The sequence below is a fragment of the Bufo bufo genome, chromosome 7 (genome assembly GCF_905171765.1).
Source record: "Bufo bufo chromosome 7, aBufBuf1.1, whole genome shotgun sequence".
Classification (NCBI taxonomy): Eukaryota; Metazoa; Chordata; class Amphibia; order Anura; family Bufonidae; genus Bufo; species Bufo bufo.
The window spans coordinates 171,705,593-171,721,519 of record NC_053395.1 but is presented as its reverse complement, the minus strand read 5'-3'; the positions used below and the strand labels follow the sequence as shown (position 1 = coordinate 171,721,519).

General features: G+C 41.3%; 1 protein-coding gene across 1 annotated transcript in view; it reads left to right on the top strand.

Moving 5' to 3' along the window:
• Positions 1-6,198: 6,198 nt before the first annotated feature.
• LOC121008549 (lanosterol synthase-like) overlaps positions 6,199-15,927 on the top strand; it is a 111,339-nt gene continuing 101,610 nt past the window's right edge. The window contains exons 1-2 of the mRNA XM_040441176.1: positions 6,199-6,328; positions 8,310-8,469. Of these exons, the coding sequence (XP_040297110.1) occupies positions 6,315-6,328; positions 8,310-8,469 (174 nt within the window). The 5' untranslated portion in view covers positions 6,199-6,314. The remainder of the gene's footprint in view (positions 6,329-8,309; positions 8,470-15,927) is intronic.

Sequence of the window (15,927 nt, the reverse complement as noted above, 5' to 3'; positions counted from 1 at the left end):
TACTCTTGAGTCGAGAATCCTGGAGATCTCAAACTCCAAGTTTCCCTCGACCAGAACAGGAGGAGGAGGCAAAATTTTATACGGACCAATAAATCTAGGACCCAGTTTCCAAGATGGCACTCTCAATTTGATATTCTTAGTGGACAACCACACCAGATCACCCACACACAGGTCCGGACCAGTCACACGTCTCTTGTCAGCCATTCGTTTATACCTCTCACCCATCCTCTCCAAATTCCCTTGAATCCTCAGCCAGATGGAGCATAAGGCAGAAGAGAATCTCTCCTCCTCTGGCATCCCAGAGGAACCAGACCCAGAAAAGGTACCAAACTGAGGATAGAAACCGTATGCACCAAAAAATGGCGACTTACCCGTGGACTCCTGCCTACGGTTATTCAACGCAAATTCTGCTAAGGACAATAATGAGGACCAGTCCTCCTGATTCTCAGCCACAAAGCACCTCAAGTAGGTCTCCAGGTTTTGATTAGTACTCTCCATTTGACCATTCGACTGTGGATGAAAAGCCGAAGAGAATGAAAGTTGAATGCCAAGCCGAGAGCAGAACGCCCTCCAAAACCCGGAGACAAACTGCGTGCCCCTATCAGAGACCACGTCTGAAGGAATACCATGCAATTTCACAATATTATCCACAAAAATCTGCGCAAGAGTCTTAGCGTTAGGCAGACTTGTTAGTGGTATAAAGTGAACCATTTTACTGAAACTGTCAACTACCACCAAAATCACTGTTCTCCCGGAGGAACTCGGCAGATCCGTAATAAAGTCCATAGACAAATGCGTCCAAGGACGAGACGGAATAGACAATGGAAGAAGCGAACCAGGCGGTCGAGTATGAGCAACCTTTGACCGAGCGCAGGTTTCACAAGCTGTCACGTAATTCTCAATGCTCTTACGTAACCCTGGCCACCAGAACCTCCGGGATACTAGATCACAGGTGGACTTACCACCAGGATGTCCAGCGAGAACAGTATCGTGATGTTCCTTGAACACCTTGTATCGTAGACCCTCAGGAACAAACAACCTCCCTGGGGGACAAGAACAAGGAGCCCCCTCCTGGGCTCCCAACACCTCCATCTCCAATTCAGGGTACAGAGCGGAGACCACCACCCCATCCGCCAAAATCGGAGCAGGATCTTCTGAATCACCTCCCCCAGGAAAGCTGCGAGACAAGACATCTGCCTTCACGTTCTTGACCCCTGGGCGAAAGGTAACCACAAAATTGAACCTGGTAAAAAACAGTGACCATCTGGCCTGCCTAGGGTTCAGACGCTTGGCAGATTGCAGGTAAGCCAAATTCTTATGGTTAGTATACACCGTAACGGGGTGAGACGCCCCCTCTAACCAGTGACGCCATTCCTCAAAGGCCAACTTGATAGCCAACAACTCTCTATCTCCAACATCATAATTCCTCTCGGCGACCGAGAGCTTCTTGGAGAAGAAGGCACACGGGACCCACTTGCCAGGAGATGAACCCTGAGACAGCACCGCCCCGACCCCCACCTCTGATGCATCAACCTCCACTACGAATGGTTGACACATATCCGGCTGCACCAGAATGGAAGCAGACGCGAAACGCTCCTTAATAGCCGAAAAGGCCTGCAATGCCTCATCCGACCAGACAGAGACATCGGCGCCCTTCTTGGTCATATCCCTAAGAGGTTTTACTATGGTAGAATAATTCGAAATAAATTTTCCATAATAATTCGTAAACCCCAAGAACCGCATCAAAGCTTTCTGATTCTCTGGTCGGTCCCACTCCAGAACCGCCCGGACCTTTTCGGGGTCCATACGAAAACTGGAATCAGAAAGCATGTATCCCAAGAACGGAAGCTCTTGCATGTTCCCTGGTCCATTGGCTGAAAAACACCCCCAAAGCATTAGGTTCCCACCACCATGTTTGACAGTGGGGATGGTGTTCTTTGGGTTGAAGGCTTCTCCTTTTTTACGCCAAATGAAGGAAACATCATTGTGACCAAACAATTCAATTTTTGTTTCATCTGACCATAACACAGAAGACCAGAAGTCTTCTTCTTTGTCCAGATGAGCTTTTGCAAAGGCCAAGCAAGCTTTTGTGTGTCTTATCTGGAGAAGTGGCATCCTCCTTGGTCTGCATCCGTGGAACCCAGCAGTGTGCAGTGTCCGTTGGATTGTCTGCCTTAGGACATTGCCACCAGCAGAGCCCAGATTCACCAGGATTGTCTTGGTGGTGATCCTTGGATTCTTTTTCACCTCTCTAACTATCCTCCTGGCCAGCACAGGTGTCACTTTTGGCTTCCGACCAAGTCCTCTGAGATTTTCCACAGTGCGGAACATCTTGTATTTTTTTCTCAAATGTAAATAAAAGCTGAAAAATGTTTTTTCTCCCCACAATAATGCCTCTTGTACATCGTCTTATTATCTTTTGGGAGACACCTATATCATTTCCCGTCAAAAAATTACTGGTTGAATAAAAGTAACTTTAAGTCAAAATTTGCCAGGTGTATGAATAATTATGGGCAGCACTGTATATACAAACGCAAAATGACCATAAAGTAATAACCTTCCAATTATCTTTCAAAAGAGCGTTTCTACAGGGAGGAACAAAAATACCAAACTTCAAAAAAGCTAAATTTAGCCAACTAAGAGAGGCCATAGGCCTAACTAACTGGGACAAAGTCCTCACAAATACAGACACAAAATGGGATATCTTTAAAAACATCCTAAAATCTCATTGTGAGAGGTACATACCGTATGGTAATAAAAGGTTAAGGAACAAAAAGAAACCAATGTGGATAAATAGAACTGTAAAGAAAGCAATAAATGACAAAAAGAAAGCATATAAAACACTAAAACAGGAGGGTAGCACGGAAGCACTGAAAAACTATAAGGAAAAAAATAGAACATGTAAAAAACAAATAAAAGCGGCCAAACTAGAGACCGAGAGATTAATTGCCAAAGAGAGTAAAACTAACCCAAAAATGTTCTTCAATTATATAAATGTTAAAAAGTATAAATCTGAAGGTGTCGGCCCTTTAAAGAGTAATGAGGGGGAGTCGCAGAGAGCGACGAGGAGAAAGCAAAGCTGTTAAATATTTTTTTTCTCCAATGTATTCACTGAGGAAAATAAATTGTCAGATGACATGCAGAATGCAAAAATAAATTCCCCATTAAAAGTGTCCTGTCTGACCCAGGAAGAAGTACATCAGCGACTTAAAAAGATTAAAATAGACAAATCGCCAGGACCGGATGACATACACCCCCGTATCCTAAAGGAATTAAGTAATGTCATAGCCAGACCCTTATTTCTGATATTTGCAGACTCTATACTGACAGGGAATGTCCCACAGGATTGGCGCGTGGCATATGTGGTGCCAATATTCAAAAAGGGGCCAAAAACAGAGCCTGGAAACTATAGGCCGGTAAGTTTAACATCTGTTGTGGGTAAACTGTTTGAAGGTTTTCTGAGAGATGCTATATTAGAGCATCTCAACGGAAATAAGCAAATAACACCATATCAGCATGGCTTCGTGAGGGATCGGTCATGTCAGACTAATTTAATCAGTTTCTATGAGGAGGTAAGTTCTAGACTTGACAGCGGCGAATCAATGGATGTCGTATATCTGGACTTCTCCAAAGCATTTGACACTGTACCACATAAAAGGTTAGTATATAAAATGAGAATGCTCGGACTGGGAGAAAACGTCTGTATGTGGGTAAGTAACTGGCTGAGTGATAGAAAACAGAGGGTGGTTATTAACGGTACACACTCAGATTGGGTCACTGTTACTAGTGGAGTACCTCAGGGGTCAGTATTGGGCCCTATTCTCTTCAATATATTTATTAATGATCTTGTAGAAGGCTTGCATAGTAAAGTATCAATTTTCGCAGATGACACTAAACTGTGTAAAGTAATTTACACTGATGGGGACAGTATACTACTACAGAGCGATCTGGATAGACTGGAGGCTTGGGCAGATAAGTGGCAGATGAGGTTTAACACTGATAAATGTAAAGTTATGCACATGGGAAGGAAAAATGCAAGTCACCCGTACATACTAAATGGTAAAACACTCGGTAACACTGACATGGAAAAGGATCTAGGAATTTTAATAAACAGCAAACTAAGCAGCAAAAACCAGTGTCAGGCAGCTGCTGCAAAGGCCAACAAGATAATGGGTTGCATCAAAAGGGGCATAGATTCCCGTGATATGAACATAGTCCTACCACTTTACAAATCGCTAGTCAGACCACACATGGAGTACTGTGTACAGTTCTGGGCTCCTGTAAACAAGGCAGACATAGCAGAGCTGGAGAGGGTTCAGAGGAGGGCAACTAAAGTAATAACTGGAATGGGGCAACTACAGTACCCTGAAAGATTATCAAAATTAGGGTTATTCACTTTAGAAAAAGGACGACTGAGGGGAGATCTAATTAATATGTATAAATATATCAGGGGTCAGTACAGAGATCTATCCCATCATCTATTTATCCCCAGGACTGTGACTGTGACGAGGGGACATCCTCTGCGTCTGGAGGAAAGAAGGTTTGTACACAAACATAGAAGAGGATTCTTTACGGTAAGAGCAGTGAGACTATGGAACTCTCTGCCTGAGGAGGTGGTGATGGTGAGTACAATAAAGGAATTCAAGAGGGGCCTGGACGTATTTCTGGAGCTTAATAATATTACAGGCTATAGCTGTACTTGCATCCCTGGATCCGATGAAAGCTGTAATGGCACCGGACGGGGTTAAAAGCAGAGTGTGCTTGGCGTGCATGCTGCACCTGCATTCCCTGGACTTTTTGTGGCTGTCATGGCCCATAAAAAGGTAGGAACTAGTGTTAGGGACCACTCCATAGAGGTGACCTTGACGTGGTGAGTGGCTTATTACGCTTTGGCCAAAATGTACACCAATGCCTCATCCAGCATAGAGGCAGGGCAGAATGCTGGTTGCAGAGTGCTATTGCATTTGTATTTTGCGTTTGTATATGTATTTCACCATAGCGATGTGCACCTGCATACAGAGTTGTGCTGACTCAATCACCCACATTTTTCTTAGCACTGTATATAAGTTAGGGATTGAGCGGTAGACAGCGACCAGTGACTAGAGATGGGAAGTTCGAATCTTTTGCATGAATCGGGTCATTTGAATCGGTTCATTCAAAAGAACCGATTCATGAATCGAATCTTTGATTCACTTGCTGAGTCGGCTCTCAGTTAATTCGGCCTGACAAGCAAGTGAACCGAAGCTCAGTAGCCAGATAGGTGATAAGGGTTACATCAGTGGGGACCTGACTGACGGCTAGAACAGGAAGGGGGAGCTGGAGGCGTTCTATTATATGGAGGGATGCTTAGGGGCATTATACTGAGTGGGGGGCACTTCTAGAGGCATTCTATTATATGGAGGGGTGGTTAGGGGCATTATACTGAGTGAAGGGCCCTTCTGGAGGCGTTCTATTGTATGGAGGGCACTTAAGGGCATTATACTGCTGCAACCTGGTTATTAGACTCAGTGTATTGTTCTGGTGACACACGATTCTTTTAACTCAAAGAATCGAATGAGTCTACTAACTAGGGGGACTTTCACACTAGCGTTTTTCTTTTCCGGTGTTGAGTTCCGTCACAGGTGCTCAATACCGGAAAAAAACTGATTAGTTTTATCCTAATGCATTCTGAATGGAGAGCATTCAGTTCAGTTTGCATCATGCTGCAGTTTTCTCTCCGGCCAAAAATCCTGAACACTTGCCGGAATGCTGGCATTAATTTCCATTGAAATGTATTAGTGCCGGATCTGGCATTAAGTGTTACGGCAAAACGGATCCGGTTTTCCAGTCTGCGCATGCGCAGACCTTTAAAAATGCCCAAAAAAAAATTAATACCGGATCCGATGACACCGGAGAGATAGATCCGGTATTTCAATGCATTTGTCAGACGGATCCACATCCGGATCCGTCTGACAAATGCCATCCGTTTGCGTCTGGATTGCCGGATCCGGCAGGCAGTTCCTGCGATGGAACTGCCTGCCGGAATCCTCTGCCATAAGTGTGAAAGTAATTTGATTCTTTTAACTAGTAGACTTATTAGATTCTTAGACTCAGTGCTTGTGCTTCACAGATCTGATTGGTTGCAGGGCAGGGAGGGGCTGGCAGAAACCTGGCTTCTACTCTAGGATCATATTGCACAAGACCTGCTGCTACAGTCTCTGCTATACTACCGAGCCTGACTGCTCAGTCAGATGAAGCGACTTCTCTAGTTCAGTGAAAGAAATCGATTCAAAAGAACAATTCGTTCATGAACGGGAGGGACAGAGAGCGGAGAGATGAGTGAGGGAACGTGAGTATCGTGCAGCTGTATGGGTGATGTTACAGTAATCAACATGTGCATAGAAATATGGAAGAAAAATAGAGTGTAATAAAATTGTGTACAGTGAACTACTGTAATCAAGTCCTATGCTGCTGCACAGGACCATCTTTGGGGTCTGCTACACCCAACATACTTGGTGTTTTGCATAGATTTTCTAATTCAGCATTAAACATCAATGGGGGATACATATTGGGAAATTGCTACTTATGGAATTGCACCTACCTAGTGTCTACCTAGTCGTGTGACTGGTAATAAACGTCAGCAGTCTATCTACAGTTGTGTTCAAAATTATTCAACCCCCACTGAAATTTAGTGTTTTGGCCAGTTTGACATTGATTTTGATCATTTCAGTCATCTTGTTTACAATTAAATCAAAGAGGCACTTGTAAGTCAGACAAATATAACATAACATTTATAATGAAATAACCAGAAATGTCTTTTCTCTGCTCACATCATTATCAGTTTTATTCAACCCCCAAGTGACATTCAATCTTAGTACTTAGTACAACATCCTTTTCCAGTTATAACAGCTTTTAAACGTGAAACATAGCTTGACACAAGTGTCTTGCAGCGATCTACGGGTATCTTCGCCCATTCTTCATGGGCAAAAGCCTCCAGTTCAGTCACATTTTTAGGCTTGCGCGCTGCAACTGCTTTCTTTAAGTCCCACCAGAGGTTCTCAATCGGATTTAAGTCTGGTGACTGTGATGGCCACTTCAAAATGTTCCAGCCTTTAATCTGCAACCATGCTCTAGTGGACTTGGAGGTATGCTTGGGATCATTGTCCTGTTTAAAAAGGTCCAACGTCTCCCAAGCCTCAGGTTTGTGACGGACTGCATCACATTTTCATCCAATATCTCCTGGTACTGAAGAGAATTCATGGTACCTTGCACACGCTGAAGCTTCCCTGTACCTGTAGAAGCAAAACAGCCCCAAAGCATGATTGACCCCCCGCCATGCTTCACAGTAGGCAAGGTGTTCTTTTCTTCATAGGCCTTGTTCTTCCTCCTCCAAACATAGCGTTGATCCATGGGCCCAAACAGTTCTAATTTTGTTTCATCAGTCCACAGAACACTATCCCAAAACTTTTGTGGTTTGTCCACATGACTTTTGGCATACTGCAGTAGACTCTTTTTATTCTTTGGAGACAGCAAGGGGGTGCGCCTGGGAGTTCTGGCATGGAGGCCTTCATTACGCAGTGTGCGCCTTATTGTCTGAGCTGAAACTTCAGTACCCACATCTGACAAATCTTTTTTCAGTTCCTCAGCAGTCACACTGGGACTTTTCTCCACTTTGCGCTTCAGGTAGCGCACAGCAGTCAAAGTCAGCATCTTCTTTCTGCCACGACAAGGTAGCGTTTCAGCAGTGCCCTTTGCCTTGAATTTGTGAATGATGCTTCCTATGGTGTCTCTTGGTATGTTTAACATCCTTGCAATCTTCTTATAGCCATTGCCCTTCCTGTGAAGAGAAATCACCTCTTCTTCTGTTGTCTTCCTGGACCATTCTCTTGACTTCACCATGTTTGTAAACACACCAGTAAATGTCTAGAAGGAGCTGAGTATCACAGTCCTTTTTAAATCTGCCTAATTGGTGCTTATTATGCTTGATTGCTGCTCCTTGACATCCACAGGTGTTTTCAATACCTGATCGAAAACACTTGAATGAACCTCTGTTCTTAAGATTGGTAGTCTTTAAGGGGTTGAATAATTGTGTCAATGAAGAAATCACAAAAAAACATTTAATACTGTAGTACAAAAACAATTGATGTCATTTTAGTTGCATTTGGTTCTTTAAAAAGTCCTTGTAAGATTTCATTCTGAACACAATTACAAATGTACACTAAATTCCCTAAAACCCTTTACAGCATTGGGGGTTGAATAATTTTGAACACAACTGTATGTACTAATTGATCATGCCATATACAACGCCTTCTTTCTGTATTTTTCCCCAGGTGTCTACGCAGAAGGGGGGGCCCTTACAAGACCGCCCCAGCCACAGACCTCACACGTTGGCGCCTCACTTGCACAGAGGGCAGGCAAACCTGGCGCTATGTGGAGGGAGAAGATCGTCCACAGACTGCCCTGGAGGCACACTCTCTGGGATTGGATACGGTACCTAAGAGATTCCTGCACCAATTTACAGTAGTATTAATGTACACCGCCATGTCCGTATTGCGTTCCGCAAAATACAGATACCTTCTACATTTTTCTCACTCCTTTCACTAGAAATTACTATTCCCGTCCACAATACGGACCAGAATAGGACGTGTACTATAATTTCCTGAACAGATATATAGATGACGTCCGTGCGCTGTCTGTTTTTATTGCGGACCCTTAGAAATGAAAATGGATCGGACGCGGATACAAAATACGTTTGTGTGCATGAGCCCATACTTAGGATACAGTAAAACCAGTCCAGTTTACAGGTACTCTAAATACCATAGCAGGAAATTGCTTAAATAGCCTTTCCAAGTTCTACATTTATTAATAGAAATGGAAGCGCTCCCTTTGACTGTAGGAAACAGTTTTTTGAGTTACTGTTCTGTTTGTAAAAATAAAATAAAAAGCATCCAAAAACGGCAGCTTACATGTAATGCCTTAAAGTGCACTTGTCAACAGGGTCAACCCTGCTAAACCAGACATTCTACGTGCTAGGGTTAATCTGTTTGGTTAAAACAATACCTACCGTAGATGGCAAAAATCTGTTGCACCATTCCCGAGAAAATGGAGTTTAATTAAATGTGACAATTAGGGCATCAGTGCACTGAGGGGTGCAAGGTCCGTCCCTCGGTGCACTGGAGCTCTAATTTGCATCTGGTATAAAACAGTTTTCTCTGGAACAGAGCAACAGATTTTCGGGTATCGTTTTAATCAGCAGAATCAGCCCTACCAGGCTGCATATCTGGTTTAACATGTTTAAGGGTACTTTCACACTAGCGTTCAAGTTTCTCGTCCATATTCATTGGGGGACACAGGAACCGGGGGTATAGCTATGTTCTCTAGGAGGCGTTGACACTAGATAAAGCTGTTAGCTCCTCCCCCGGCAGCTATACCCCCTCCAGCCTGGAGAGAGAGCTTCAGTTTTTTCTACTGTCAATAGGAGGCAAGACCTCCCTGCAGGGTAGCTCCTGAAATTTTTTTATTTTATTATTTACAGTCAGGTCCATAAATATTGGGACATCGACACAATTCTAACATTTTTGCCTCTATACACCACCACAATGGATTTGAAATGAAACAAACAAGATGTACTTTAACTGCAGACTGTCAGCTTTAATTTGAGGGTATTTACACCCAAATCAGGTGAACGGTGTAGGAATTACAACAGTTTGCATATGTGCCTCCCACTTGCTAAGGGACCAGAAGTAATGGGACAATTGGCTTCTCGGCTGTCCCATGGCTAGGTGTGTGTTATTCCCTCATTATCCCAATTACAATGAGCAGATAAAAGGTCCAGAGTTCATTTAAAGTGTGCTATCTGCATTTGGAATCTAACTTCAAATAGAATATGGGGATGCCGCGCACCTCTATATTAGCTACTATATGTTATGATATGGGGGTATTGTTTAGGGGTCAAGCCTAATAGGCTGTTTTCCCTTATTTTCTTTGCAGATCCTCCTCGTGATTATTGCTAAGTCCGCTGAGGGTTCGGTTCAGGTTTTATGAATTTTCTTATTTTTCTTGTTCAAGGGGCTCCAACGGACTCCACTGAAGACGGACAAAGTTCTTTTAACAGTCTTATTCAAAGCTCGCCCCGGCCGGTGGCGTAGCCTTTACTTTTTTGAATTTCGCTCGTGCTCACAGTATGGAGTGGGTGACGTCACCAGAGCTACGGTTCCTCTCAGACACCAAGAAGGGGAGTTCACCCAACGCGTTTCTAGCACTGCAGTGCTCTTCGTTGGGGATTCTTCTGGGTGCCATCTTTGTCTGTCTTTTATCAGCTGCGATCCTTGTGTGTTTAACCCTTAAGCTGCTGTAATATATTTAGTCAAATCCAAACAACTCAATTTCTTTATTTAACCCCCTTGGTTCCATTGAATCCATGTTAAAGATCCACTGAGTCTCTTTCTTTGACATATATTTAATGTGATCTCCTCCACGTATGTCCGCCTTTACTATTTTGACCCCATAGAAGGATGAACCTTCAGATCTACCTCTATGCCGTTCTTTATAGTGCCTGGATAGAGGATGGTCATCTGTTTTCTTTTTTATATTATATAGGTGCTCACTTATTCTCTTTTTCAATAACCTTTTAGAGCGCCCTATATAGATCTTCTGGCATGGACATTCTATGGCGTAGATAACCCCTTTTGTATTGCAGGATATATGATCCTTTATTTGGAATTTAAATGTGCCACTTTTACTTTCTATATCTGTCCGTTTTTTGTTTTGTGTTTGCCTGCATCCAGGACATTTTTTGCAAGGGTAAAAACCTGTCAATGGGTTCTTTACTGATTTATTATTGGTTATTGCTGCACATTTGTTTGTTGGTGCAATTATATTTCCAATGTTGGCTGCTTTCCTGTATACAAAAGTCGACGCTTCTGGTATCAATTCCCCAATCCATTTGTCTTCCCTCAGTATGTCCCAATGTCTGCCTACTATTTTCCTGAACATATGTGTCTGGGAATTAAAGGGGATAATGATAGGTGGTATTTCTTAATTCCCATACTTATCTCCCTCCATTCCTTTTTTGTCCCTATTACTATCCCCCAATAGTTGTGCTCTTTCTAATACCCTAACCTCCCCCTTCTGCACTGTTAGTTTATTCATTTCATATCCTTTATCCGCAAATTTATTCTGCAGTTTTTCAGCCTCCTTGTCATATTCTGTGACGTCTGTGCAATTTCTCCTTATGCGCATAAATTGGCTTCTGGGGATATTATCTAGCCACCGGGTGAGGTGGCAGCTGGTTCTTGATATGTAGCTATTGGAGTCCGTGGGTTTTTCATAGGTTTTTGTAGAATTTTTTTTTTTTTTTTCAACATATATTGTGAGGTCCAGGAAATTAACCTCTTTAAAACTATAGTTTGGGGTGAACTCCAGATAAAACTCATTTTTATTACTATCCTCTAAAAACACATTTAAAGTGGGTTCACCACCCCTCCAAATAAATACCACATCATCAATAAAACGCCGCCAGAGGACGAGGCCCGCCTGGAGCTGCCCGTTGGGGTCGATGTATTCTTCTTCCCACCTCCCAACGTATAAATTTGCGAACCCCGGTGCGAACCTCGTCCCCATCGCGGTCCCCCACGTCTGGAGGTAAAATTTATCCTTAAATCTAAAAAACATTTTTTGTAAAATGAATAAAATGCACTCCCTTATAAAATCTATCTGAGTTTTAGGCAGATATTTCTGCTGTTCTAAGAAGTATTTGGCTGCCGGGCAGCCTTTTTCATTTTCAATGACCGTATATAGGGACTTAACATCAAGGGTCCCTATGATGTCCCCTTCAATCCATGTGATGCCTTCCAGTATCTGCAATATATGTTTGGTATCTTTCAGGTATGCATATAAGTTTTGGGCACATGGCTGCAGGTACTGGTCAACGTACCTGGATAGTGCGCTAGTGAGGCATTCTACCCCGGAGACTATAGGTCTCCCAGGTGGTTTATTTATATCCTTATGTATTTTAGGATTCTGGTAGAATATAGCCATTTTGGGGTGTTTGATGTTAATAAATAAACTTTCCTGAACTAGGTGTTGTAGTTCCTTTTTGTACCTCTCAGTTGGATCATTCTTCAACACTTTATAGGTTTTGCTATCATCTAATATTTTCATTGCCTCTTCTTCATAGTCTTTTTTATCCACTATTATTATTGCCCCCCCTTATCTGCGGGGCGGATGACTATATTGTTGTTTTTCTGCATATTAATCATAGCTTCCCTTTCTGCCTTGGTCATATTTCCCATATATTTCCTTCTTTTGTATTTGTTCATTTTTATATTCATTTTTTTGATATTTCTTGTTACCAAGTTAGCGAACATATTTAGCGGTACTGAATATTCATTTATTGGGTCAAAACGGGATTTAACTTTCAGACCAGTGTGTCTGAAAGTTTCATCTTCTTCTTTCTTTTCACCTTCTTCTATATTTTCCCCATGCTTGTTGATGCCTTTATTTTTATGGTTATTAATTTTTTCTTTTTTTAGATGGTATTTTATAAGGGCCAACCGCCTTGCAAATTTTCTCACCCCAATGAAGGCTTCAAACTTATTAAAGTATGCAGTTGGTGCAAACTTTAAGCCTTTTTTAAAAAATTTTTGTTCATTGCTTGTAAGAATATGGTTACTTAGATTATAGATTTTTTGTACATTATCCTGCCTCTCCTCACTTCCCATTTCCTGTATATTACTGCTACCTATTTTTTGTGATTTTTTTCCATAATTTTTTCTTTTGGGCGAGTTTCCCACCTCTACATCCTCTTTTGATTTGCCTTTTTTGTATGCCTGGAAAAAATCCTGTTTTACTGTTTTCTTTATTGTAGTCTTCTTTCTGTCTTTTTTTTTAGTTTTGTAGTTATTATTCTCTCTCGGTTCTTTTAGTCTTACTGCTCTTTCTGCAACACTATTTTTTAGCGTATTCAGGTGACTTAAATACTGTCTATTTTCTTCTTCTTCTTCTTCTTCTCCATATTCAAACCTCTTTTCTCCCTCTGTTACTATTTGGTGTTCTTCACCTCCATTTGCCATTTCCCTTTCGTTTGCTTGTAGGACACTATATCTATTTTCATAGGGGTTAAATCCACCCTATAAATATGTGCTCAAGGTTCATATATTTGTGTGCCTCTATTTGTAATCTACTTTCCAGGAGTGTGGGTGCTATTGATGGAATACTCTCACCCCCCCCCCCCCCCCCCCATCATGAACTGTGAATAATGAAGACGGGTCATCTTGTTCTTCTTTATTTATTGTAGTATATTCATCTAGGGTTTAAAACGTATGATCTTCCTGACTTATGCTCTCCCTTTGATTTAACTCAGGTATAGAGTCTCGATTAAATTTTTTCAGTTTTTTATCCCTAATCTCCTCTTCTCTAGCGTGCAGTCTACATTTGATGCTCTCTACTAGTGTTTCAATGTCTGGGTTGTCTTTCCATGGTCTTAGTTCTTCAAAAAGTTGTTTAATTTTATCATTTGTATCTAAAAGCCTTTGTTTTCTTTTTCTAATTATGAAATCCATTAATTTACTGGAGAATACATGTAACATAAATTTCCACTCTTCTAAGTTGCCATAGTCGTCCATATCTCCTGATAGTACTTTATCAATCTTTAACCCCTTTGGGATCATGTTACATTCTAAATACTTCTCTAGGGACACTATTTCCCATAAATCTTTCATCTCCATCACTAACAAATGTTCTAACTGCTTTAAAATGGTTCTTATGTGCGGTAAATTCACACTATCCTTTCTATGCGCGGTGTTCCGTCTGATCTCTATTCCAAACATTGTTTGGACTCTTTGTATCCGTTCTTTTCTGTCCCACCAGAGGATTGACATATTCTTTTTAAGTTATACAGGTACCTGGATATATATAGTTGTTGATTTTAGTAGGTTGGTTTGTATAGTATAATTATTTATGTTTTTCTATTTAGTTTATTATTTTTTTATTTATTATTTTCTTATTATTTTTTTATTTACCCTTAGGGATTGTATTGCAGAATTATTCTTGTATATTATTATACAGTACTTTTTATTTTTATTTTACTTTTTCATTTTTTAAAATTTTTTAGAGGATATTAATAAAAATGAGTTTTATCTGGAGTTCACCCCAAACTATTGTTTTAAAGAGGTTAATTTCTTGGACCTCACAATTTATGTTGAAAAAAATAAAATTTCTACAAAAACCTATGAAAAACACACGGACTCCAATAGCTACATATCAAGAACCAGCTGCCACCTCCCCCGGTGGCTAGATAATATCCCCTGAAGCCAATTTATGCGCATAAGGAGAAATTGCACAGACGTCACAGAATATGACAAGGAGGCTGAAAAACTGCAGAATAAATTTGAGGATAAAGGATATGAAATGAATAAACTAACAGTGCAGAAGGGGGAGGTTAGGGTATTAGAAAGAGCACAACTATTGGGGGACAGTAATAGGGACAAAAAAGGAATGGAGGGAGATAAGTATGGGAATTAAGAAATACCACCTATCATTATCCCCTTTAATTCCCAGACACATATGTTCAGGAAAATAGTAGGCAGACATTGGGACATACTGAGGGAAGACAAATGGATTGGGGAATTGATACCAGAAGCGCCGACTTTTGTATACAGGAAAGCAGCCAACATTGGAAATTTGCACCAACAACAAAAATGTGCAGCAATAACCAATAATAAATCACTAAAGAACCCATTGACAGGTTTTTACCCTTGCAAAAAATGTGCTGGATGCAGACAAACACAAAACAAAAAACGGACAGATATAGAAAGTAAAAGTGGCACATAAAAATTCCAAATAAAGGATCATATATCCTGCAATACAAAAGGGGTTATCTACACCATAGAATGTCCATGCCAGAAGATCTATATAGGGCGCACTAAAAGGTTATTGAAAAAGAGAATAAGTGAGCACCTATATAATATAAAAAAGAAAACAGATGACCATCCTCTATCCAGGCACTATAAAGAACGGCATAGAGGCAGATTTGAAGGTTCATCCTTCTATGGGGTCGAAATAGTAAAGGCGGACATGCAGTACAGACCAAAAGTTTGGACACACCTTCTCATTCAAAGAGTTTTTTTTATTTTCATGACTATGAAGGCATCAAAACTATGAATTAACACATGTGGAATTATATACATAACAAACAAGTGTGAAACAACTGAAAATATGTCATATTCTAGGTTCTTCAAAGTAGCCACCTTTTGCTTTGATTACTGCTTTGCACACTCTTGGCATTCTCTTGATGAGCTTCAAGAGGTAGTCACCTGAAATGGTCTTCCAACAGTCTTGAAGGAGTTCCCAGAGATGCTTAGCACTTGTTGGCCCTTTTGCCTTCACTCTGCGGTCCAGCTCACCCCAAACCATCTCGATTGGGTTCAGGTCCGGTGACTGTGGAGGCCAGGTCATCTGGCGCAGCACCCCATCACACTCCTTCATGGTCAAATAGCCCTTACTTTCAACGTTTTCCCAATTTTTCGGCTGACTGACTAACCTTCATTTCTTAAAGTAATGATGGCCACTCGTTTTTCTTTACTTAGCTGCTTTTTTCTTGCCATAATACAAATTCTAACAGTCTATTCAGTAGGACTATCAGCTGTGTATCCACCTGACTTCTCCTCAACGCAACTGACGGTCCTAACCCCATTTATAAGGCAATAAATCCCACTTATTAAACCTGACAGGGCACACCTGTGAAGTGAAAACCATTTCAGAGGACTACCTCTTGAAGCTCATCAAGAGAATGCCAAGAGTGTGCAAAGCAGTAATCAAAGCAAAAGGTGGCTACTTTGAAGAACCTAGAATATGACATATTTTCAGTTGTTTCACACTTGTTTGTTATGTATATAATTCCACATGTGTTAATTCATAGTTTTGATGCCTTCAGTGTGAATCTACAAT